Source organism: Pituophis catenifer, unplaced genomic scaffold (assembly GCF_029215685.1).
Source record: "Pituophis catenifer annectens isolate HBS135680 unplaced genomic scaffold, rPitCat1.0.hap2 SCAF_5, whole genome shotgun sequence".
In the NCBI taxonomy this organism is placed as follows: domain Eukaryota; kingdom Metazoa; phylum Chordata; class Lepidosauria; order Squamata; family Colubridae; genus Pituophis; species Pituophis catenifer.
In genome coordinates, this window is record NW_027256885.1 from 9,286,846 (window position 1) to 9,311,385 (window position 24,540).

The 24,540-nt window shown below is 42.5% G+C and overlaps 1 protein-coding gene across 1 annotated transcript; it reads left to right on the forward strand.

Moving 5' to 3' along the window:
* Window positions 1-2,264: 2,264 nt before the first annotated feature.
* On the forward strand, window positions 2,265-21,252 carry DOC2A (double C2 domain alpha). Its single transcript, XM_070944662.1, is given in 6 exon segments — window positions 2,265-2,368; window positions 2,484-2,610; window positions 4,729-4,886; window positions 5,361-5,442; window positions 5,550-5,646; window positions 21,113-21,252. Coding segments are annotated over 6 exon segments (624 nt in total). The 5' UTR covers window positions 2,265-2,348.
* The last annotated feature ends 3,288 nt before the right edge of the window (window positions 21,253-24,540 follow it).

The following is a 24,540-nucleotide window of genomic DNA, read 5'->3' on the forward strand; positions in this document are numbered from 1 at the left end:
CCACGGAAAATGGTCGGCTCAATGCTGGCTCCCTCATCTGAGAAACAGAGATGAGAACCCAAGAGTCGGACATACTTTTTAAAACTAAAGACAATGGGAAAAGGGGAAAGGAAAGGGATAGAGGAGATAGAGTAAGAGAGGGGGAAAAGAAATGAAAAAAGAAACAAAAAGCAGTGACTTCTGACTTTTTTCGGTACAATAAGATGCATAAGTTATAATATCAACTTTTTAGCTATACCAAATAGTAATTACTAGCCATTTCTAGAGCAATAACCCACTTGATTGTCAAAACCCCAAAGCCAACATTTTATTTTATTTTCTTCTTTCACACAGAAAGTCCAGAAACTGTTTTCAAGTAACCACAAAACTATTTACATTCTTATCCCTAATTAACACAGTCAACTTTGCCATCTCCGCCTGTTCCATCATCTTTTCAATCCATTCCTCTATTGAGGGAGTTAACACTTCTTTCCATTTCCATTTCTGGCCATATAAAATTCTTGCAGCCATCAACATGTATAGCAACAAAGTTCCATCCCCCCCCCATTTCTTTATCTAATACAGGTAGTCCTTGACTTACAACAGTTCATTTAATGACCATTCAAAGTTACAACAGCACTGAAAAAAGTGACTTATGACCGTTTTTCACAGTTATAACCTTTGCAGGTTATCCCTGTAATCATGATAATGTAATCAAAATTCAGATGCTTGGCAACTGGTTCATATTTATGACTTTGCTGTATCCTGGGGTCATGTGAGCCCCTTTTAATAAGTAAAGTCAATGAGGAAGCCAGATTCACTTAACAACCGTGTTACTAACTTATCATCTGCAGTGGTTCACTTAACAACTGTGGCAAGACTTGTCGTAATGTGGGGCAAAACTCACTTAACAAATTCTCACTTAACAACATACATTTTGGGTTCAATTGTGGTCATACGTTGAGGACTACCTGTAGTCTAAAAAAAAAAGGTGCAGTTTCCAGAGTAAGTCAATTTTTAAAATTTTCTAAATTAAACCTGTACCTAATATTTTTTTGCCTTGTCACATTTACCACAGGTAATAAAAAGTACTGTCTTTAACATGAGCTACTTTCAAGGTAGATATATTTCTGAATTTCTCCTTGAATTTTTAGTAACTTTTCTAGTACATTAGGAGCTCTGCCAGTCAACAATCTGGTAAGGAATCTGGTAAGGAAATATTTCTGAAAGGATGACATAACATGAGGGAGCTCAGCAACACAACTGCACTTAACAGCCGTTTGCAGCATCATTCAATCACGTGACCACATTTTGTGATGGTTTTGCTGAAACCCAGCACTAATTTGTGTTTTTTGGCAAAACTGTGTCCATAGTGAGCCATTGGTTTGTTTAAAAGCTGCAGTGTTTGCTTAACTACAGCAGCCACTTTAGGACTGCCACATTCACTTACTGACCAACACAAAAAAGTTTGTAAAATTGGTTCAGTCACATTTTTTGACTATCACGACTTACGATTGTGATGGGCTGGTTGTAAGTTGAGGACTACCTGAACCTTAACGGTTTAGCAGGATGAAGATGGAGAAGCATTGCAAATCCATTTATATCCTGTGACACTGTTTCCCAGTACTCAGAGCAGGGAACAGATTCAGCTGCAGGCTTTGCTGTACAGGTAGTCCTCAACTTACAACCATCCATTTAGTGACCGTTCAATGTTACAATGGCACTGAAAAAAGTTTTTCACACGACTGTTGAAGCATTCCCATGGTCATTAGGGAAGCCAGATTTACTTAACAACCAGGTTACTAACTTAACAAATGCAGTGATTCACTTAACAACTCTGGCAAGAAAGGTCATAAACTGGGGAAAAATTCACGTAACAACTGTCTCGTTTAGCAACAGAAATTTTGGGCTCAATTATGGTCGTAAGTTGAGGACAACCTGTTGAAAGCTGGATCTAGCCCAATAACTCAAAGACAGACTCCAATTCTTTTCTGTAGCTTTATTATCGATCTGGTGGTACTGGAGGTCACTGACCTTGTACCTTTCTCTTTCAGGTATACATCTGGAATAATCTGTGGACCATGTGGTAGGACCTTTTGTACCCAGGAGGAGGGGCAAAGAGGTAAGGAGTGGTTACAGGGATTATGGGATATGTGGTCAGTTAACCCTTGAAGGTCCGGGTGATCAGGGAGGTATAGTAGTTAGGCATTTATCATGACACAACCTGTAGCACTTCTCAACTGTTCTGTTCTTCCCTTTCAATTCCTTTTCCTGTTCAGGCCAACAAACTGAAGACCCACACTCAGCACAACACTCTGAACCCTGTGTGGAACGAGGTCCTCATCTACAATGGGATAACCGCAGAGGACATGGCTCGGAAAACCCTGTGGTGAGATAAAACCCACCTTTCTTGCTTCAAATCTCATGCCACAGCCCCCTTCCCCTCCTGTGCTCTCTTCCCTCAATGTGATTCTCCATTCTTCCTCTCTGCTTCTGCCTTCCAGAATCACTGTCTGTGATGAGGATAAACTGACCCACAATGAGTTCATCGGAGAGACACGAGTGCCGCTGAGACGCCTGCGCCCTGGCCAAAAGACACACTTCAACCTGTGCTTAGAACAGCAACAACCGGTGAGAGCTCAGTCAAAGAAGGTTGTATAACCTGTGATGACTCGGTGATTATCTGCATTTGATTCATTAGTAAGGCTTGGAAGTTCAGAGACACCTTTAGTTACTTCTTTGCTGGTCACTTTAGCTGTCTGTCACCTTCCCTCTTAAGATCCTGCCTTTCTGTACAACTTGTGTGAGATTTCCCCCTGCCCAACCCCCCCAAACCCAAATCTACTTTTACCTGCATTTCTCAACAATTTCTACCTTTTCACCAGTTGGAATGATTGAATATTCCTAGTATAACAATGCAAAGACAAGAAGAGACTTAACACACAGCAATCTATGAGCCAATTTATTTCATAAACGAATAACTGTGCCTGATTTAAAGTCAAAAACTGGTGGGTGAGAGAGATGATTAATCAGGGTTTTACTCTTTGGGAGACAAATCTCCTCAAACCCTTGCCAATGGCTAAAGAAAAATAGGCAAGCAACCCAAACCACATAAAGTTCCCTATCATAGCTGGATGTGTTGTCCTGCAAAACATCATTCCATATCAGAGCAGGGAAATCTGCATTATAGACTCAGTGCCACTCATAGAATTCAGCTTTCTTAGGGGCAAATTAATATAGGTTATTTTTTCCACCACCGAGAGCCACATAAACAAAATATACATCGGTTGTAATGGGCCTATCATTAGATTTCTTCATCAATTTGTCCCCTTCACCCTCACTTCTCCAAGGGGCCTTTACATCCCTTGACTTTGCTGGGGCCCTTGTTTTAAAGTTAGCTAAATTCTCCTATCACAACAGCTGGCATCCCCTTCTTCTATGACTGCTGCCCTGCATGGAATCTCCTGCTGAGAGAGATTAGAGTTTTTCTCCCATCTTACTCGCGCCCCAAAGATGGCACCTGAAATTCCTCAGCAGAAGGATAGGTCAGGGATGGACCACCTACTCCCTGCCAAGGGCTGTTGCCCCATTGGGGGAACCTATCTGCTGAGTAGCAGGGCTGGACCAGACCCCAAACAGAGCCACCCCCTCTGTTTCTTCCCCTACTCCTTCCCTTGCCAACTGGCAAAGAAACAGCACATCCATGCAAGTAATGTGAGCTTGTCACTTGCTTAAGAGTTCCTCCCAGGTCCTCCAATCACCCAAGTACTCAATGTGATGGCCCTCCCCCAATTTCTCCTCCCAACCCCCTTCCCTAGCAGGCCTTCCTCCAACATGAAGTTAGGTTGAGGGCTGGAGGTGGCTGCCCAACAAGGGCAATAGGCTAGCGAGAGTTGAGGAAGAAATTATCTTTGTAGCAGGAATTGGCAAAAGAAAGCCCACTGTTGAGATGACATCCCAGGTCCAGTTTTCCAAATCTGATGCCTTCCAGCTGTGGGGGAACTACAGTTCCCACACTGTTGATTCTGCTGGCTGGAATATTCCTTAGATGTACCTCCCACCTATTTTTGTTCAGGAGTTTAAGGGGTGTATGCAGAATGTCCTTGCCCAGTTCACTCCTCCCCTCCAATAAACCTTTGGGGTACCTTGGGGTCACCCACTGCGCTTCTATAGCTGAGGTGGAATCTGGGTCTCCCTGCTCTTAGTCCAAGACCTTAACCATACATCACCCTGGCATGTACTTCAGAGCAGCTGGAAGATGCTAAGATGGGGAAGGCTGCCCTGGGTTCAAGAAATTCAAAAGGCCAAGGCTGAATGCAAGGCCTTCTAAACATTTCACCTGGGTCTCAAACTAAGGCCTAGTTCACACAACCAGTTAAGCCAAGGGTCAGCAAATGTTTCAAGCAGCAGACACCGCCAAAATTATCATTTTTAAAATGAAAAGGACCATAACAAATTAAATGTAGTTATTGATAGAGTGCTCATCTTGGAGGTCATAGTGTCTGTGGGACCCCTGCAGTAACCCATACAATGCTTTACTTGGTTTGTGAACTCAGTTGTGGTGCTTCATAAACCATGGATCGTGACCTAGCACTTTATGCAAAGCTAGGCCACTGTGGCTTATTCAGCAAGACATGGTTAAAAAAAAACGATGCGTGAACCCAGTTGCAAAAGTTTGTTTGGGAAGGCCGGAGGGTGGGCATTTGACACAAAAGCATTCAATAGCCTTTCTTTTCCCCCACTGCATAGTTGGAACCCCCAGCTGGCTGGGCCCTGGAAGAAAGGGGTCGCATCCTGCTCACCCTCACATACATCTCCGAAAGTCATGGATTATTGGTGTCTATTCTCCGCTGCGCCCACTTAGATGCTATGGATATATGCGGGTACTCAGACCCTTATGTAAAAACGTGAGAAATGCACACATACAAAGGGAAGAGAGGGGTTCTAATCTTTGGTTAAGACCAACCATGCTTAAGGATGGTTGGGGGGTGGGGAGAAGTCTAGAGTTTTGGGAAGGGAAAGAAAAGATGTAATTTAGACTCGCCCATGTCTGCTACGGACGTGAAAGCCTTAGGCTCAAGAGTGGCTCTTTTCTTTAGCCTCCAGTCAATCAAGAGACCATGTGTAATGTTCCCATTTAGGAAAGCTTTTAGAGACTCGCTTTAATAACCCTGGAATTAATGCTCCAAAGATTTCCCATTTGCTGTAGTCATTTCACATTTTCTCTCGGTGCTTTGGATTTATGACTTCTTTTTGAGTTTTTATGGTGGTGCTTTAGCGTTTGCACAGGCTGGTTGTTTTCCTGAGAAGGAGGACAACTGTCTTTATGTATGGGCTTAATCTCCCACTCTCCCGTTCCCTCTTCTTCTCTTTTCCGGCAGCTACCTGAAGCCAGATGAAGAGAAAAAATCAAAGCATAAAACAACTGTGAAAAAGAAAACTCTAAACCCAGAGTACAATGAGGTAAATAAAGGAGAGCCAAGGAAAGCACTATGTGATTGGGGGAATAGGGGTGGGTGGGTCTGATCCTATACATTCCTAACTTTTAATACTTATCTGCCCCATTGCAGGACTTTTTCTATGAGATTGAACAGTCAGATCTTGGTCATAAATCCTTGGAAATCACCGTTTGGGATTACAATATTGGGAAATCAAATGACTTCATTGGTGAGAAGATGGAAGATCACCTAGTTTTAGGGAAGGGTCATGTAGTCTAGGTCTAGGAGACGCTGGGTGTGTTAATCTGGATTGAAAGCCTGGGCCTTAATTCTACAAGGACATGAGGGGTCCTTGGTGCTCTCTTGAGCTTGGTTGTTTTCTTGTAGACGTTTCATTACCCAAATTAGGTAACATCAGTGATGTTACCTAATGGTGCTGATGATGGGTAGTACTGATGATGTTACCTAGTTTGGGTAATGAAATGTCTGCAAGAAAACAACTAAACTCAGAGAGTACCTGTAGAGGTAAAAGGTCATAGTGTCAGGCTGAATGCGGCACACTGCCTTGGCTCAGACGCTATGAATCTTGCCTGTTTGTATGATCTCATTCTGGCTCTGATTTGCATTATCTCACCTTGCCTTCACTATCAGGAGGATGCAGGATGATGACATCTTAAGGGGAGTGAATAGTATCTACCAATTAAAACACTGTTGCTGGTTTGCCTTTTCTGCTTGTAAAAAACTGTATAAAAAAGCAATAAACGCTGCGAAGGAGAGACATCTTTGCACAGAGCAAATGCCTGGACCTTGTTTCTACATCTGGCGCCCGAAGCAGGGACACCCTCCGTGAGAAGCAACACTCAACATACTTATCATCGTCTGGAATAGACCCCTGGTGTGCCTTCATCCTATGGGATCCCTCAGTGGTAAGTTATGGGTTGCAATCTATCTCAACATCAGCAAATGCATGTGCAAGGAACTTAGATTCCTTTTGCACAAGTCTGGCGTGACGATGTCTGAGACTGACATAAGGAAGTTGGTGACAGAGATAGGAAAACATTGTCCCTGGTATCCGGAACGGGGGACGCTCCGATTACGTGACTGGACAAAGATAGGGCATACTTTACATCTTGAACCCCGGGCTCCAGTGCAAATATTACATTGATGGTATCAATGCTGTCAAGCAATAGAAAAATTTGGCTCTGATGCTTCAGCAGGGCAACAGTTAACTACAAGCCCTCCGCCTGATTATGATCAAGTTAAAATTGTCACCCCAAAACCATCTCTAATTGAACCATCAGCTCCTCCTGAAGGAGCTAGTTCTATTGCTGCTCCACGGCTGCTGTACACCCCCATTAGGCAGATTTTAGAGGAACAGTTAGACTGGGGGGGGGGAATATAGAAGAAATTGTTGATATGCTTTCTGTTTGTCCAGTACACGTTACGAGACAAGTAGATCAGAATGGGGCTCAAATAGTGGAATATCGTCCTTTGTCTTATGCAATTTTAACAGAACTTAGAAAAGGAATTAGAGAAGGGTTGGGAAGTACCTATATGCAGGAGTTGTGGCCCGTCAGCGGCCTGTGCAGATTGTAGCTGATTCCGACAACGAGGACGCTGGTGTGGTGCTGTGTCAGCAGCCTGTGCAGCTGGTGCTCGAGTCGGACAGTGAGGAGGCTGGAGAAGATGTGGTGCCAGAGACAGGGATTCAGCCAGGGCCTTCAGAACCTCCAGAAGCTCCTTTAAGTGAAGAGGACGAAGAGGAGGAGCCTCTTCTCAATGCACGGGCGCGCAGAGCTGCCAAAAGGCAGGAGTGGCTCCTCAGGAGGAGGTCTCCTCGAGAGTAAGGCTTGGGGCTAATTGGCCACTCCCTTAGCCTATTTAAGAAGGAACGCCTCTTGCAACAAGCTGTAGAGAACAACTTTAGTTCACTCTCCTTCATGTCTGCAAAATTGCTTCTGGGCTTTCTGCCAACTCTAGTAAGACTGTGATTACCTTATCTTAGAATTCTGGTAGGCTGTTAAGACAGTTCATTAACAACCTTTGAATGATAAAGACTAAGTTATTTGAGTAAAATAAGCTTTGTATAGAGTTTGTGTGTGCTGCGTTCTTTGGGGTCCGTAGCTGGGGCAGAACAGCAGGGGATGTTAGAAGCCCTGATGAGAAATCATATTTTAGTACCTGAAGATTGGAAAACTACCTTTCGCATGTTGCTTACTCTATCGCAATATGTAGTTTGGGACAGTGAATTTAAACATCAATGTGCCATGCGTGCCCTTCACTCAGGAGGAGCATTTATTCCTGATCAATTGTATGGATCTGGTCCTTTTGCCCCAGTTGATGCTCAGATTGTTTTACTGGCTGCAACTTTACAAGTTTCTTCAGAATGTGCTTATCGAGCCTTCGGAAAAGTGCCTGTCTCTGGCAAGCCTCAACAAGTCTTCTCTAATATCAGGCAGAAGGCTAATGAGCTGTATCCTGATTTTATTAACAGATTGCAGGATGCTTTACGGCGACAGATAGATAATCCCAAAGTTCAGAATGAGCTGCTGATGAGGCTGGCAAAAGACAACGCCACTTCTGAATGCCAAAGGGCAATTGTTGGGCTGGGAAAAGATCCTGATTTGGCAGATATAATTAAAGCATGTCAAGATATAGGAACATCCTCTTACCAAACCAATTTGTTAGCAGCTGCTTTATCACAAGGCAGCAAACCTCAAGGAAAGTGTTACAATTTTGGCAAACCAGGTCATTTTAAAAGGGAGTGTTGAAATCCAGGTGTGGGCATGTCTGCAACATCTCGCCCTCCCTTTCATCAGGGATCAAAACCAAAAACAAAATGCCCAAAGTGTCAGAAAGGTTATCATTGGGCAAGCGAATGTCATTTGGGTTCGGGAAACAGACGGACGGGCCGGTCTCTGGCCCCAGTCGAAACAGAGACAACAAACCAACAATAGAAAATACTCCTGCAGCTACAAAAGGTAGTGCTGGTATTGATTTAATCCTGCAGGAGGAAGTGAATTTTAAATTTCCTGGGGAGGTTCAAGTAATTCCATCCCAATTATCAGGCCCCCTAACAGAAAATTATGTAGGGCTTGTCCTTCCACGGTCAAGCATGGGTAAAAAAGGTATTTTTGTCATTCCTGGAGTGATAGATTCGGACTACACCGGGATTATTTATGTTCAATTGTGGACCAACTTGCCCCAAACTTTGCCCATTTATACTAGCCCTGCTCAACTCCTGCTTTTGCCTTATTTTGTCCCGGCAGGGGGAGAACAAAAGGAGAGAGGGGAAGGTGGCTTTGGTTCTACTAACCCAGCCACTTCTATCATAGATGCCATCACTACCCCGATAACATCCCAACGGCCTCGTCAGATCATTGTGTTGCAGGGTAAGCCCTTTGAGGGGATTGTAGACACAGGAGTGGATGTTTCAGTGATCTCTGCCAAGCAGTGGCCTGCTGCTTGGCCACCTGAGCCCTGCCCAAGTGTGTGGGGTGTGGGGGGTCGTCAAAGTGCACGTCAAAGTGTGCAATTTCTTTCAGCTCACTTGCCTAATTCAGATTTGGTCATTCAGGTCCGCCCTTTTATATTAGATATTCATGTCAGCCTTTGGAGGCGCGACCTGCTCAGTAAATTGGGGGCCACCCTCACTTTGGAGGACTGAAACTACTGCCCTCCCGCTGACTTGGATGGTTAAAGAGCCGGTGTGGATTGATCAATGGCCCATGTCACACGAAAAATTAACGGCTCTCCACCAGTTAGTACAAGATCAGTTGCTTGCGGGTCATGTTGTGCCATCCACTAGTCCATGGAATACACCTGTGTTTGTGATAAAAAAGAAAAGTGGCAAATGGCGTTTTTTACATGATCTTCGCGCCGTGAATGCATGTATTCAACCTATGGGCCCCTTGCAGTTCGGGACACCAAATCCTAATCTGATTCCCCAAGATCATGAGGTGATGGTAATTGACTTAAAGGATTGTTTCTTTTCCATTCCTTTATATCCCTCTGATCAGGAAAAGTTTGCATTTACGGTGCCTGTGGTGAACCATTCAGAACCCAATAAACGTTATCACTGGACGGTTTTACCACAGGGAATGTTGAACAGTCCCACATTATGTCAATTTTACATTGCTGAGGCATTAGCCCCTTTTCACAAGCATCATCCATTGGTTTTGGTATATCATTATATGGATGACATTTTAATTGGAGTGCCAAAAATACAATCTAACTGGCTTTCTGAAATACAAAATGATTTATGTGTCTATGGATTGCAAATTGCCCCAGAAAAAATCCAGCTGCACGCTCTTTATCTGTATTTAGGACATAAAATGTTGCAGTCTTTTTCTGCTCCGGCTTTTCCTCGTTTAAGTCTACCCAAAGTTATTTCCTTGGTTAATTTGCAACAATTGCTGGGTACGCCCATATTAATTGGGTTCGCCCATATTTTTCCTTGCCTACACATTTACTTAGTCCACTATTTGATTTATTGACTTAAGGAAAACAGCCTGGAGACCTAATTATAGTTCCATCTGTAGTACTTGCTACAGTCGAGAAAATTAATAACATTTTGACTACTCAGTTTGTGGATCGAATTCCTCATAGAGACTGTCAGTTATCTCTTTTAATATTCCCTACTAGTAAGCTGCCCACGGGAGTATTGGCTGTTTTAGAACAGCAAAAAGTATATTGTACTGAATGGCTTTATTTGCCTCATACACCATCTCAAAATGTTTTGCCTTTTATCCAAGTCATTGCTGAAATTACAACCTTGGGGAGCACTCGAGCTTGTCATAGAAATGGGACTGATTTAATAAATATTGTTCTTCCTATCTCGAAATCTGACTTTCACTTTTATTTTCAAAATAATTTATCTCTTCAGTGTGGTCTAACTGACTATGTTGGTTGTATTTCATATCATCTGCCTAAAGATCCTCAGCTTACTTGTTTAATGACTTCCTCCTTTCCTGTTCGCCCACTGCTTTCTCCTTCTCCACTATTGCAAACTCTTACTGTTTTTTCTGATGGAGGACGAACGAGAGGAGCGATTGCTTACAAGGATCCTCATGATGATATCTGGAAATTGTCCTACACTGCAGTGCAGTCTTTGCCTCAACGTTCAGAATTGTCTGCTGCTATCTTGGCTTTCCACACTTTTTCTCAACAGCCTTTTAATTTGATCTCTGACTCTCAGTATGTGTGTCAACTTATTTTTAATCTTCCAGGTGCTTATATCACGCCTAGGATTGACTCCAATCTTTTTTTTTTTTATTGCAAAAGTTTTACAATTACATTTTCACCCCTTTTTCCCCCCCACCCCCCCCAAACTTCCCAACCTCCCTAACCCTCCCTAACCCTCCCCTCCCCCCAGACTTCCCTATAATATACTCATATTCATAAAGAACCCTAATATAACGCTTATATATAAACTTGAACCCCTCCCTCCCCTGTATAATTTTTCTCTTTATCTCATTACATTAAAAAATTTCTAGTACATTATTTTCAAATAAAGGCTATTTGATACTTTCTAGTTTGATATTTGTTTTGAACATATTCTATCCACCTTTTCCATTCCCACTCATAAGTCTCTTGTGAACAGTCTTTTAAATATGCTGAAATCTTCGCCATCTCTGCAAAACTGGCCATCTTCAAAGTCCATTCCTCAATAGTGGGCAAAGCTTCATTCTTCCAATATTTACCTATCAACAATCTTGCTGCTGTTATCATATACAATATCAATTTTGTTTCACCCGATGTAAAACCCTTAGCTATACCCAATAAAAACAATTGTGGAGAGAATTGAATTTTTTTCTTCAAAACATTCTGCATGACCCACCAAATTTTTATCCAAAAAGCCTTAACTTTCCTACAGGTCCACCAAACATGATAATACGTAGCATCCAAACATTCACATCTCCAACATTTTGGCTGAACATTAGGGTACATACATGACAACTTTTTGGGATCTAAATGCCAATTGACTCCTATCTTATGGCCCTATTTCTCACTTTGCAGCGACTGCTACAAGACCGGAAACATTTGTACTTTGTCTCTCACATATGCAGTCATTCATCCCTTCCTGCTCCTCTTTCTGAAGGCAACAGTCACGCTGATGCTGCTGTTCATGTTTTACCCACTTTGTTCACAGATCCGTTCTTTAGTCATTCTTTTTTCCATCAAAATGCCAGGGGGCTGGCACAAGCTTGCCATATTCCACTAGATCAAGCCAAGCAAATTGTTTCATCCTGTTCCCAGTGTTCTGGGGCATCCCCCTCGGGGGACACGGGAGTTAATCCCCGTGGTTTTACCTCTAATCAACTATGGCAAATGGATGTTGCCCATGTTCCCTCTTTGGCTCCCTGGAAATATATTCATTTATCAATTGATACCTATTCTGGAGCAATTTGGGCTACACCTCAATGAGGGGAAACAGCTAATCATGTTATTTCTCATCTTTTTTTGGCTCATGGTCTTCCCTATAATTCCATGGGTCAAGCCATTGTGGAACGTGCTAATAGGTCCTTTAAGGACTGCCTTCACAAACAAATAAAAAAAGAGGGCTCTCGGGTACCAAATTTGTCATGGGTAACACAACAGGTTACAAAAGTATTATTTACCTTAAATCAATTGAACTTTTCAATTTCTAATTCAACCGCCTATCATAGGCATTTTCAACAAAAAACAAGTTTGCCTCCTCCTTTGGTATATTATCGGGCATTACCAGACAAAACATGGTTAGGACCGGTTCCTCTGATTACTTGGGGGCGAGGCTATGCTGCTGTGCTTACCCCTACAGGACCTTTGTGGATTCCAGCACGTTGTGTTCGCCCAGCCAAGGATGTTGTGGCACCAACCCCTGAATCCTATTCCACAGATAGCAAAGGTGACTCTACAGATGGCACAGCGACCAATCCGATCCCATCGTGCCAGTCGTCCAGTGACATGGGGAGATGTGAAGAATTTGACCACCAAAGCGCAGGCAGTACTGCAGCAGCAAGAAGTCGAACAAACAAAATTTGTGCGCTGTCATTTTTGCGGTTTTAACTGCCAATTCCTTAGCCATAATTTGTTTGTGCTTAATTGTTAATAACTGTACTTTGGCAACAGCAGCTGTCATACCACCTGTCAGCGTCTCAGCGCTGACATAGAGAAGGGAGATAAAGGCTGAACTTTTGCCTGCTAAATCCCTTTGAAGCTCGGTCTCCTTGGAAATGAAGAGGGGGGAAACATTCCTGTGAACTGACGAGAAAAGGAGTCAGGAGAGTGACTTGGAAGATAGCCAATGAGAAGCAGAGAATTGGGGATTGGAAAGGGAGGGATTGGGGGGCAAAGGTCAGTCCTGACCGCACGAGCCATGATCCGGTTGCTGTACTCGAATAAAGAGAAAATTTCCTTAAAGATTGGCAGTTTGGAAATTCATTTATTTTGAGATAGCATCGAAGTCTGACACCACCCAAACATTCTCTCGAACAACGAATGAAACAAAACCTATGGGTGCAGCTAGCAAACATCACAAAAACTGATGCCTTTTGCTTGTCTGAAGCTTATGATATGGAAAATTTGCTTTCTACATGTTTAATCCCTGTCTGTACCCCTGCTACTGTAATTCAGAACCTTACTGGCTTGGGTAGATATTTGTTAGAAGGGAACTTTAACTATAAGACTATAGCTAGTTGGGGGGTAGCTGCATATTATCCACCTCCTAACGCAATTGATTTGCATACTCCAGTGGTGGCGGTCCCTGAAAATGTAACATGTGTAAAAATGGTTGATTGTACTTCTTCAAGCAAAAACCCTCACTGTCTTCGCATTAGTTCACCTGTCTTAAACTGTACAGCTTTTGAAGAGACTTCCTTTAATTTTGCCCATGTTTGGCTACCGCAAGGATGGTTTTTTACATGTGGCCAAGAAACCTTTAATTATATTCCTGCTAATATTAGTGAAGCGCAGTGTTGTCTTAGCCGGTTGATTCCTGTTTTGCTTTCTAAACAACAGCTTCACTCGAGCCGTATTCGGCGTGGGGTCACCCTAGATGACACTTGTGACTCTGAAACAGCTTTACTTAATCAAGCAGAATACATAGCATTTGGCTGTATCTATGGTGGGTGTGCCAGCACTTGCTGTTCATGCTCATCTTAATATTAACACTGTGGCGTGTAATCTAGCAAAAACCATTAATGCCACTTCTTCAGCGATTTCAGCAATCAACCATGAGCTGCAAGCTTTTAGAAAAGCTATTCTTCAAAATCGTGCTACTGTTGATTATTTGCTTCTACGCCAGCATTTGGGTTGTGAAAGTTTTGAAGGACTTTGTTGCTTTAACATTTCAGATGAGTCACGGAACATTCAACATCAACTTAATATTTTACACAATTTGGCCTCTGACTTAAAAATTGACACTTTAGGATCTTGGTGGGAAAGCCTTTGGTCTTGGCTACCTACAGGCTTATTGGGAAACATCCTACATTATTCAGTCATCATTTGTGCTATTTTGATTGGTGGGTGCTGTTTTGTTCAGTGTCTTCCCTCTTTTTGTAACATATGTTTTACTGCATTTTGCCCCAAACCCCCTCTTACGCTGCCTCAGGGTCAGGTTTATGCCTTGTATAAGCAACTGCAGGGATATTCCTCTCCTGATTACGATGCCCTGACAAACAAAACAAAACAGAGTGAGATGTAGAGGTAAAAGATCATGGTGTCAGGCTGAGTGCAGCACACCGCCTTGGCTCAGACGCTATGAATCTTGCCTGTTTGTATGATCTCATTCTGGCTCTGATTTGCATTATCTCACCTTGCCTTCACTATCAGGAGGATGCAGGATGATGACATCTTAAGGGGGGTGAATAGTATCTACCAATTAAAACACTGTTGCTGGTTTGCCTTTTCTGCTTGTAAAAAACTGTATAAAAAAGCAATAAATGCTGCGAAGGAGAGACATCTTCGCACAGAGCAAATGCCTGGACCTTGATTTCTACAAGTACCAAGGACTCCTCATTTCAAACATGAGCTACAGATATTCTCCTTTATTGGTCTACACTCTGATCATTGCATGATTCACCTTGTACCTGCTTATAGGCAAAGACTTAAAACCACAAAACCAACAATTAAATCAGTGAAGACCTGGACGGAGGAGGCAAAGTTAAAGCTACAGGCCTGCCTTAACTGCACTGATTGGAATGTTTTCGAATGTACCTCTGCAGACTTAGATGAACTCACAGAGACTGTAACATCATATGTCAGCTTCTGTGAAGACCTATGTGTACCCACCAGGAACTTGAGAATATACAGTAACAACAAACCTTGGTTCACAGCTAAACTTTAGACTTTAGTTCAGCATTCAATACCATCGATAAAATAAGAGATGATATTGTTTTTGCTGTATCAGGACTCTCAAACCTTGTTATTCAGCTCGATGGGAAAGTTGAAGAAATTAATGAAGCCAACTTAAATTTGGAAAGCAAAATGGGTAATGTCATGACTAGAACAGAGAAAGTGGATGATGAATTGGTAATGTTACAATACAGATCTATGGAGTTTGCTCTGAGATTGAGAGGCCTGAAGGAAAATAGCAAAGAAAATTTAAAAGACATTTGTGCTGATGCTATTGCGGAGATAATTAAAGGAAGACCAGAAGATGTGGCAATCCAAATTGATAAAATTTACAGGGTTAATTCCTGGTTGGCAAAACAAAGACAGCTGCCAAGAGATGTGGTGATCTACTTTACAACTAGGAGGATCAGAAATGAAATTCTACAAGCTTCTTACAAGAATAAAGTTCAGGTGGCTGGGCAGGAGGTGGTGGTTCTGAAAGAGATTCCTCCAAAGATGTTGAGAAGCAGGAAAGACTTTGGCTTTTTGGTAAATGAGTTGAGAAATCAACAAGTGGCATACAGATGGGACGTTCCAACTGGTCTAATAGTGACTTATAAAGGAGAAAGATACCGATTAAACACAGTTTGGAAGGCAAAAGATTTTTATGTAAATGTTTTACAGGCTGGATACCCACCCTCACCGGGGGGGGGGGGGGGGAGGAAGAAAATGGAGATGTTACAACAAGAAAAAGATGGAAAACAGATACAAACCTACGCTGAAGCTGCAGCTGGAGGAATTATTATGGAAGAAGATTTGGATTTTGGGGGCTTACCCCCAACTTTGGAATCACCTAAGAAGGGAGAGCCGAAAGGACAACGACTGACCCGATCAACTTATAAAATCTTTTATCTTTATCTTTATCTTTTATAAAAAGATAAAAAAAGCTTATCAAAGACTTCAGCACGTGCAAAACTACCTAAATCTTTTTTTGATATGATGGAAGATATAGAACTGAGAGATATCTGGAGAGAACGTAACCTGGAGGAAAAAGATTTTACTTTTTTTTCTGATAGACACCAATCCTTCTCCAGGATTGATTTTATACTAATCACAAATGATTTTATTTCCAGGGTGAAGAAGACGAAGATATGTCCAAGAATTTTAACTGATCATAGTCCGGTTTGGATTGAATTTGAACAGGAGAGGGGAGAAAGGCGGTCTTGGAGGTTGAATGAAAATTTATTTAGATATGAAGAAAATGTGAATGAGCTTAAAAAACAAATGAGAGAATTTTTTGTTATTAACATGAACAAGGGTACTCCTATGGAAATGGTCTGGGATGCTAGTAAGGCCTATATGAGGGGTATCTTAATACATATGAATAATAAATATAGACTAAAACAACAAAAGAAGTGTAAAGAGATAGAGGAAGAAATAAAAAAGAAAGAACAATTACTTATATCTAATCCAGGAGATAAGAAAGTAAAAGAAACAATAAATATACTACGAGGGCAATTTAATATGTTAATGGCTGATCAGGTGGCAACTAGTTTACAATATGCTAAACATAATACATTTTGTAATTCCAATAAACCAGGTAGGTGGTTGGCCTACATGTTGAGGAAAAAACAGAAAGCACGAGTCATTAGTAAGATCGAATATAGAGGTAAGGAAGTTTACCAACAGAATATGATTAAAAAGGCTTTTTTGGAATTTTATACAAAGTTATATGCTAGGGACTCAATACAAGGTATAGATATAGATAGATATTTAAAGGAAGGGAATATTTTGGAATTAACGTTGGAACAGAAGGAAGGATTGAATCAACCAATAACTTCTGAGGAGATTGTTGCGGCAATTAAGCAGTTAAAAATAGGGAAATCTCCAGGAACAGATGGATTAACAGCTGTTTATTATAAGAATTTACAGCTTGAAATGGTAGAGCCGCTTAGAACTCTATTTTGTAAAATTCAATCAGGGGGAGGAGTTCCACCCTCTTGGAGAACAGCTTTTGTTTCATTGATTCCGAAGGAAGATCAAAACTGTATTAAACCTGAAAATTTTAGGCCAATTTCACTTTTGAACACGGATTATAAAATTTTTGCTAAGATACTAGCGAATAGATTAATGCCAGTTATGCAACAAGTTATTCACAATGACCAATCAGGTTTTATAAAAGGGAGACAGATGAAATATAATGTTAGGCAAATTATAAACTTATTGGAATATTTGGAGAAAAATAATCAGGTCCCTGCAGCGTTTATATTCGTGGATGCAGAGAAAGCATTTGATCGATTGAACTGGCAATTTCTGTTTAAAATAATAGAAAAAATGCACTTTGGGGAGTATTTCATACATTCAATTAGAGCAATATATCAGGAACAAACAGCACAAATAATAATCAATGGAGGTTTAACAGATGTGTTTAAAATTGAGAAAGGTACGAGGCAGGGCTGTCCCTTGTCGCCATTGTTGTTTATTTTAACTTTAGAAGTTTTGTTGAATAAGCTACGTGATTCTGACAAAATAAAAGGAATTGTAATTAGACAGCAGGATTATAGACTAAGAGCGTTTGCAGACGACCTGGTTCTTACTTTATCTCAACCTATAGAAGCGGCTCCCTATATGTTGGATATAGTAGCTCAATATGGTAAAGTATCTGGATTTAAAGTAAATCTACACAAGACAAAGATGATAACTAAAAATTTATCTTTAACTCAAAGAGAAGAGTTAGGGAGGATAACAGGGTTTGAAGTAGTTAAAAAGGTTAAGTACTTAGGAGTATACATTGCAGCCTCAAATACGAAATTGTATAAAAATAATTATGAAATTCTATGGCAAAAAGTACAGAAAGAAATGGAAAAATGGAAAAAGTTACAACTATCACTACTGGGAAGGATAGCAGCAATAAAAATGAATGTACTACCTAGGTTTTTATTTTTGTTCCAAATGATACCAGTGCTTAAAAAAGATGGAAATCTGATGGAATGGCAGAAAGGGGTTAATACTTTTATTTGGGCTGGGAAGAAACCAAGAGTGAAACTGAAAATTATACAGGATATACGTGAGAGAGGAGGTCTTAAAATGCCTAATTTAAGATTGTATTATGAAGCAGCAGCTTTATCACAAATTAGTGATTGGTTTAACTTAACTGAAGAAAGAATGTTAAACATAGAAGGTTATGATTTGTTATATGGATGGCATGCTTATTTGTTGTATGAAAAAAAAAGTGGATAAAGTGTTTTAAGGGTCATATACTCAGAAATGCATTGTTGAGGGTTTGGAAAAAGTACCAATATAAGCTGAACTATAAGATACCTATATGGGCAAATCCCAGACATGCAATAGAAAATATAAGTATAGAGCAAAAAATAGAGGTGATTACCTATAAAGAGCTTCTTCTTTTGGAAAGGGGTAAGTTGCAACTGAAATCTCTAGATGAATTAAAAGAAGAAGGGATAATTTATACTTGGTTTCAGTATGGTCAGCTTCAAGCTAGATGGAGGGAGGATCAAAAAATTGGGGTTATGCAAAATGAGGAAAATTTGGTGAAACAGATTAGAGATCAAAGTCAGATGCATATTAAAAGGTTGTATAATGCATTGCTGGAAATAGACTCAGAAACAGAATTGGTTAAGGATTGTATGATAAAATGGGCACAAAACTTTCAGGAACCAGTGATGATGGAAACGTGGGAAAAGATTTGGGTCAGAAATGTTAAATTTACGCAAGCACAAAATTTGAGAGAGAATTTTTATAAAATGTTTTATAGATGGCACTTAGATCCTAAAAAATTATCATGTATGTACTCGAACTTGCAAGCTAAATGTTGGAGATGTGAATGTAATGATGCAACCTATTATCATATATGGTGGACCTGTAAGAAAATCAAGGCATTTTGGATAAAAATTTGGTGGGTGATGCAGAACATTTTGAAAAGAAGGTTGAAATTTACTTCTCAATTGTTTCTATTGGGTATAATTACGGACTGTACAGTTTCAGAGACTAAATTGATTTTGAACTTAATATCAGCAGCTAGGCTGCTGGTATCTCAATATTGGAAGAAGGACTCTTTGCTTACTATTGAAGAGTGGATATTGAAAGTAACAAACCTAGCAGAAATGGCGAAAATCTTGGCGTATTTGAAGGACCACATGCAAGAAAGATACGTATCGGAATGGAGAAGATGGATTGATTATATTCAAAATAAGTATCAGACAAGAAAATATCAAATAGCTTATGAATGAATGTTAGTATTAGAAGTATTTGGTTATCTGTAGTGGAGTTAAGGTTTCAGTGGGGGAGGCAGTACTTTGAGGATAAGTAGATTAATTTAGTTTATGTTTGATTAAATGAAATACCTTGTATTTTGCTCTGGGAAGTCGGGGGGAGGGGGGGAAGAAGGGGGGAAAGGGTGGGGGGAATATGGGGGGGGAAATTTTTTGTATTTCTTTTTTGTAAAACTTTTCAATAAAAAAAAATACCATCATTCCAGACACACTTCTAACTAAGCTAAACCAGCTACAGGTACCTGAACACACTTGCAAGTGGATCATAAGCTTCCTAACAAACAGGAAGCAGCAGGTGAAGCTAAGCAGAATCGCATCAGATACCTGTACAATTAGCACAGGGGCCCCCCAAGGCTATGTGCTCTCCCCACTTCTCTCTGTATACCAATGACTGCATCTCTAACAATCCATCTGTTAAACTACTGAAGTTCGCAGATGACACAACAGTGATCGGTCTCATTTGAGACAATGATGAATCCGCATACAGACAGGAGGTTGAACAACTAGCCTCGTGGTATGACCAGAACAATCTGGAACTGAACACACTCAAAACCGTAGAAATGGTGGTAGACTTTAGGAGAAACCCTTCCATACTTCCACGTCTCACAATACTAGACAACACAGTATCAACAGTAGAGACCTTCAAAATTCTAGGTTCTACCATATTGCAAGATCTAAAATGGACAGCTAACATAAAAAACATCATCAAAAAAGCACAACAAAGAATGTTCTTTCTGTGCCAACTCAAAAAGCTCAAACTGCCCAAGGAGCTGCTGATCCAGTTCTACAGAGGAATTATTGAGTCTGTCATCTGCACCTCTATAACTGTCTGGTTTGGTTCTGCAACCCAACAAGAGAGACACAGACTTCAGAGGATAATTAGAACTGCAGAAAAAGCAATTGCTACCAAACTGCCTTCCATTGAGGACCTGTATACTGCACAAGTCAAAAAGAGGGCTGTGAAAATATTTACAGACCCCTCACATCCTGGACATAAACTGTTTCAACTCCTACCCTCAAAACGATGCTATAGAGCACTGCACACCAGAACAACTAGACACAAGAACAGTTTTTCCCCGAATGCCATCACTCTGCTAAACAAATAATTCCCTCAACACTGTCAAACTATTTGCTAAGTCTGCACTACTATTAATCTTCTCATCATTCCCACCACCCATCTCCTTCCACTTATGACTGTATGACTGTAACTTTGTTGCTTGTATCATTACGATTTATATTGATATTGTTTCCTGATTGCTTATTTGTACCCTATGACTATCATTAAGTGTTGTACCTTATGATTTTTGACAAATGTATATTTTCTTTTATGTACACTGAGAGCATATGCACCAAGACAAATTCCTTGTGTGTCCAATCACACTTGGCCAATAGAAAATTCCTATTCTATTCTATTCTATTCTATTCTATTCTATTCTATTCTATTCTATTCTATTCTATTCTATTCTATTCTATTCTATTCTATTCTAGATAGCCAGGAGTCTCTTGCTCATTCAGAAAGTTCTCAGCATTCTTCTCAAGATGCTGAAGGGGAAGTCCTAACAGTTACACTGATAGTAAGACAGGAGAATGTCACAGAAAGGATGTCTTACAGTGGAGATCTTGATGCTCTCTGAGCTTGGCTGTTTGGTTGCAGACATTTCATTACCAAACTAGTTGGGTAAAACTTCATCCGATGACATTGGCTAGTTGTGTAATGACACGACTGCAAGCAAACAACCAAGCTCACAGGTCACCAAGAATTCCACAGCTCCACCTTGAGCTACAAATATTATTTCCTACTGGACGTTTTGCTAACCAACAAGAGAACCAACAGTTAACCAGAGACTGAATTTGTGGACTCACAAGAAATTTTTTTTTAAAGTATACTCAGAATCTCTCAAGAGAATTTGAGGGTGAGATTTCCAAACTTCATAGCCTCCTCCTCCATTCTATACAAACATTTTTAATTGATTGCGCTGGGTGGGGGTGGACTGCAGTATCCCTGAGATCATGCCCAATGACAGTACTAGGAAAAAGTCAACTCCATAACCAGCAGCTCGGAAACTGCAAGAACCTCTTGTCTCGTTGCAGGTGGGGTAGCCCTGGGATTAGGGGCCAGTGGGGAGTGCCGGCAACACTGGCTCTCGTGCCTCCAGACCTCTGACTGCCACCTGGAACATTGGCACACCCTCACCAACGAGCTCCCAGAATCCTCCTCCTTTGGCCCTTGAGGCCCCTGTGATGCCCATAGAACTGCACCCTTCTATCTTGCCTGCTTGCCAAAAAAACCAAAGGGAGGAGCCCAGCACCCAGAGGCCCCTCTTTTGCATGAGGACGTTTGTACGTTTCAAAACTACTTGTTGTGGGGGACCATTTATGCTATGCTCTAGGGAGGTACTTACTGTAGATGGAAGGCCACGCGTGGGGGATTAGGGACAGATGCAGAAGGGCTGGAGAGCTGAGAAGAGCAGGAGGCATCCGACAGGCACCCATTGGAATTGCTACGTGTCCCAAGCAAGCATCAGATGGGTGAAATCAAAAATAATCCCTCTGCCCTTCCGATCTTTCTCTCCCCCCTGCTTTTCTCTCTCACCTTGTAACCTAAGAGTGGTTGTGAAACGCTTCTACTTCTATACAAATCATTGCTGGCTGCAAAACATATTTTTTTAACCTTTCAAAAGGAACAAACCGGTCAAAAGGATGAAGTAATTTCATTTTATAGTCCCCAATAGTGTTTTTTTTTTCTTTTCCACATTGGCTCTTGTTCTTCTTAACTTAAAAATGTCAGAAGCAATTACTGTAGTATTTCTGCACCATTAAAAAAAAGCATCTGCATTGATTTCCCAATTCAATTGGGAATTGTATCCTGCAATTCCCTAGTTTATAACTTTTACCCTGTCACCTATTCTTCCCTGTGCTTTGATTTACCTTGGGGGATGTACAAGGGGGGAGGGCCATCTGTTTTCTTTCAGTTTGGAAGCCTCACAGAAAAAAACGCATGGGAATGACTCCTTATCTCTTTCTTAGGACTACCTTTCCACAACATCTTTGCACCTGTGGATTGGCTCATTCAACATCAAACTGACAGGAGGAGTTTCTAACCACTTTATCATAATGGAATTGCCTGGGGGGAACTCAGACCCTGCTTTGCATTGTCTTGCATTCACTTCCTTTCAATAAAAGTTTCCTTTTGAAATGCTAAAGTTTTGAGAGTCCATGCTTTCTTGAACAGGAGGGAGAGGCAGGACCTTACAGTTGCTGTCTTCAGATGCGTGCTGGCTCAAGCTATGCATCCTTTGGATTTCTGTGTCAAGCAATCCTCTTTCACCCCGTCCATCCTATTGTTTCTAAAAGAGGGTCAGAGAAAACAACACTGTCCTCTTTATTTGTGTTAGGTGTTTTTGTGCCAGCCATGGCAGTTTCTTCAAAGGCCACCAGATGGGACCAAAGAGGCACCTTTGATCCCACTGGTGGGTCAAGGGGCTCCGGCCCCTGCAGCCCAATTGGGGAGAGTTAATGGCCCTCCGGCCCCCTCACACATTGGTAAGGGAGGAGCCAGGGGCCCCTATAAGAACCACTGCACAGGGGCTGCTCTTTCTGCTCTTGTTCTACCTTCCTATGGGACTGATCCATGGGCTCAATCCAGGCATGGATACCTCCATGCCAGGGAAATCATTTTACTCTATTTTACTTCTAAATAAAGACTTAATTTGATTGCATCCTTGCGTGCTGCCTTTTCTTGGAAGCGCCCTCAATGAACCATCGATCTTCGTGAGATCCCTCACAAAGTGGTAGCCGAGGATGGTTTGAGGCAATGCTTCCAAGCCACCAGAAGCAAGGTGCCTGGAGGTTCCAGCAAGAACTCCCAAGAGATGGATGGCAGGAGATCCCCGATTGTGACCAGAAGTCTTCAATCAAGGATGGCAACCCTGCATCCAGTCCCTGATGCGAGCTTCGATCCAGAGGAGGGTACAGATGATCTCTATGCCCCCAGGGGACTCAGTGGAAGGCAAGGGACCCCTTCGCACGCTTCCCTGCGATTGCAAACCACAGAGGAAAGCATGGAAGGCCAGCAGTCCACCCAGGACTGCCAGGACACCGGGGAGGCGGCCAGGGACCAGGCCACCTCCAGCGTAGACCAGCTCACTGGCGAGGAATGCAGAGAGCTGCTACGAACGCTCCTAGCAGCCCGAGGGACGCCAGGAGCCCAGCCACATGGAACACCAGCGCAGGGGGCCTCTGGACACCGGGTAAGTCTTTCCCCAGCGCCCAGGAGGCTCCCTAACATGGCGCCCGCCACCCTGGGGGCCCCTGAGCTTTTGGCGGGAAAATTCCCACCAAATCGCAACCTGCAGCTTCTGGGGCCAACCGGAAGCAACATGGCGGTCCCCAGGCTACCTACTCCAGCGAGGCTTGGTAGGCCCCAGCTAGGCCATGAGGCCCAGCAACCGATGGCAGCCAGACAAAGTAGCATGAAAACTGCTGCCCCCCGCCCAGGCAAGCCTCGAAGTCTGCCCAGCCGCACCTGCTGCAGCGGGCATCAGGGCCACAATCCAAGTCCTGGTCGTGGCCCTGGAGGCCACGATGACCGCAACCTCAACCTCGGGGGTAGCCAGCCCCCCTCACTACCCCCAGGAGACCAACGAGGGGGGGCGTCCAGTCCAGAGCCCCCCAGCCACAACCCACGCCTCCAGAGTGTCATATTCTGCTCTCCAAGGTGATTCGAACCGTTGAAAACACGACTCGCAGGCAAAGAACGAGGTTGTAAACGGGTTTACTTTTCATTTCTTGGAGCAGTCACACACGAACGTTATTGACAAACATAAACTCTCGACACAGAGAGTCCCAGAAGAAACCCTGGGGGCTCCAGCCTTCCCAACACCCCCACTGAGGCAACGGAGGACTCACCTCGATGACTTCAGGGGGCCTCCAGCCGAGCCTCCCACTTCCCAAGATGGCTGCCTCCTCCAGAGTCTTCAGGGCCAGCGGTGGGCCCCTCCAGGCAATCCTCAGCATTTTCAGGCTTTTCCGGCCCCATCCTGCAGCCTTCGCCCCCTGGTAAGTGTTCCAGTACCGGGGGGGAGGGGGGGGCTTCCAGAAAACTCTTCAGAGCTCCACAGGCCTGGGCCCAGGCCTGGCCCTAAAGCACAGAGAGAGAGGTCCGCTCCCGTCAGCTCCTGGGCTGGAATGAGTTCTGAGCATGCTCAGTTGGCCCCATCTGAAAAAGAGAAAACTTATCAGAGAAAAATACTTATACTCGCCAGCAGAGGGCTCCTTCTCCCATTTACTTCAATGGAATCCTCCCAAAGGTACCAAGGACAGCACAATGGACAGGTATTTTCTGCTCCTGCTTATTCCCTTTCTTCAGTACTCCCGAATAACTTTGAAAAATTACATCTGGGGGGTGAAAACTTCAACATCTGGAGTAAAGAGATACAGGTATGTCTCTTCAAAGAGAGGACCCTAGAAATGGTTCTAGACCCCCCACCTTTCCCTTGGGGGCCTCAAGAAGAGTGGTA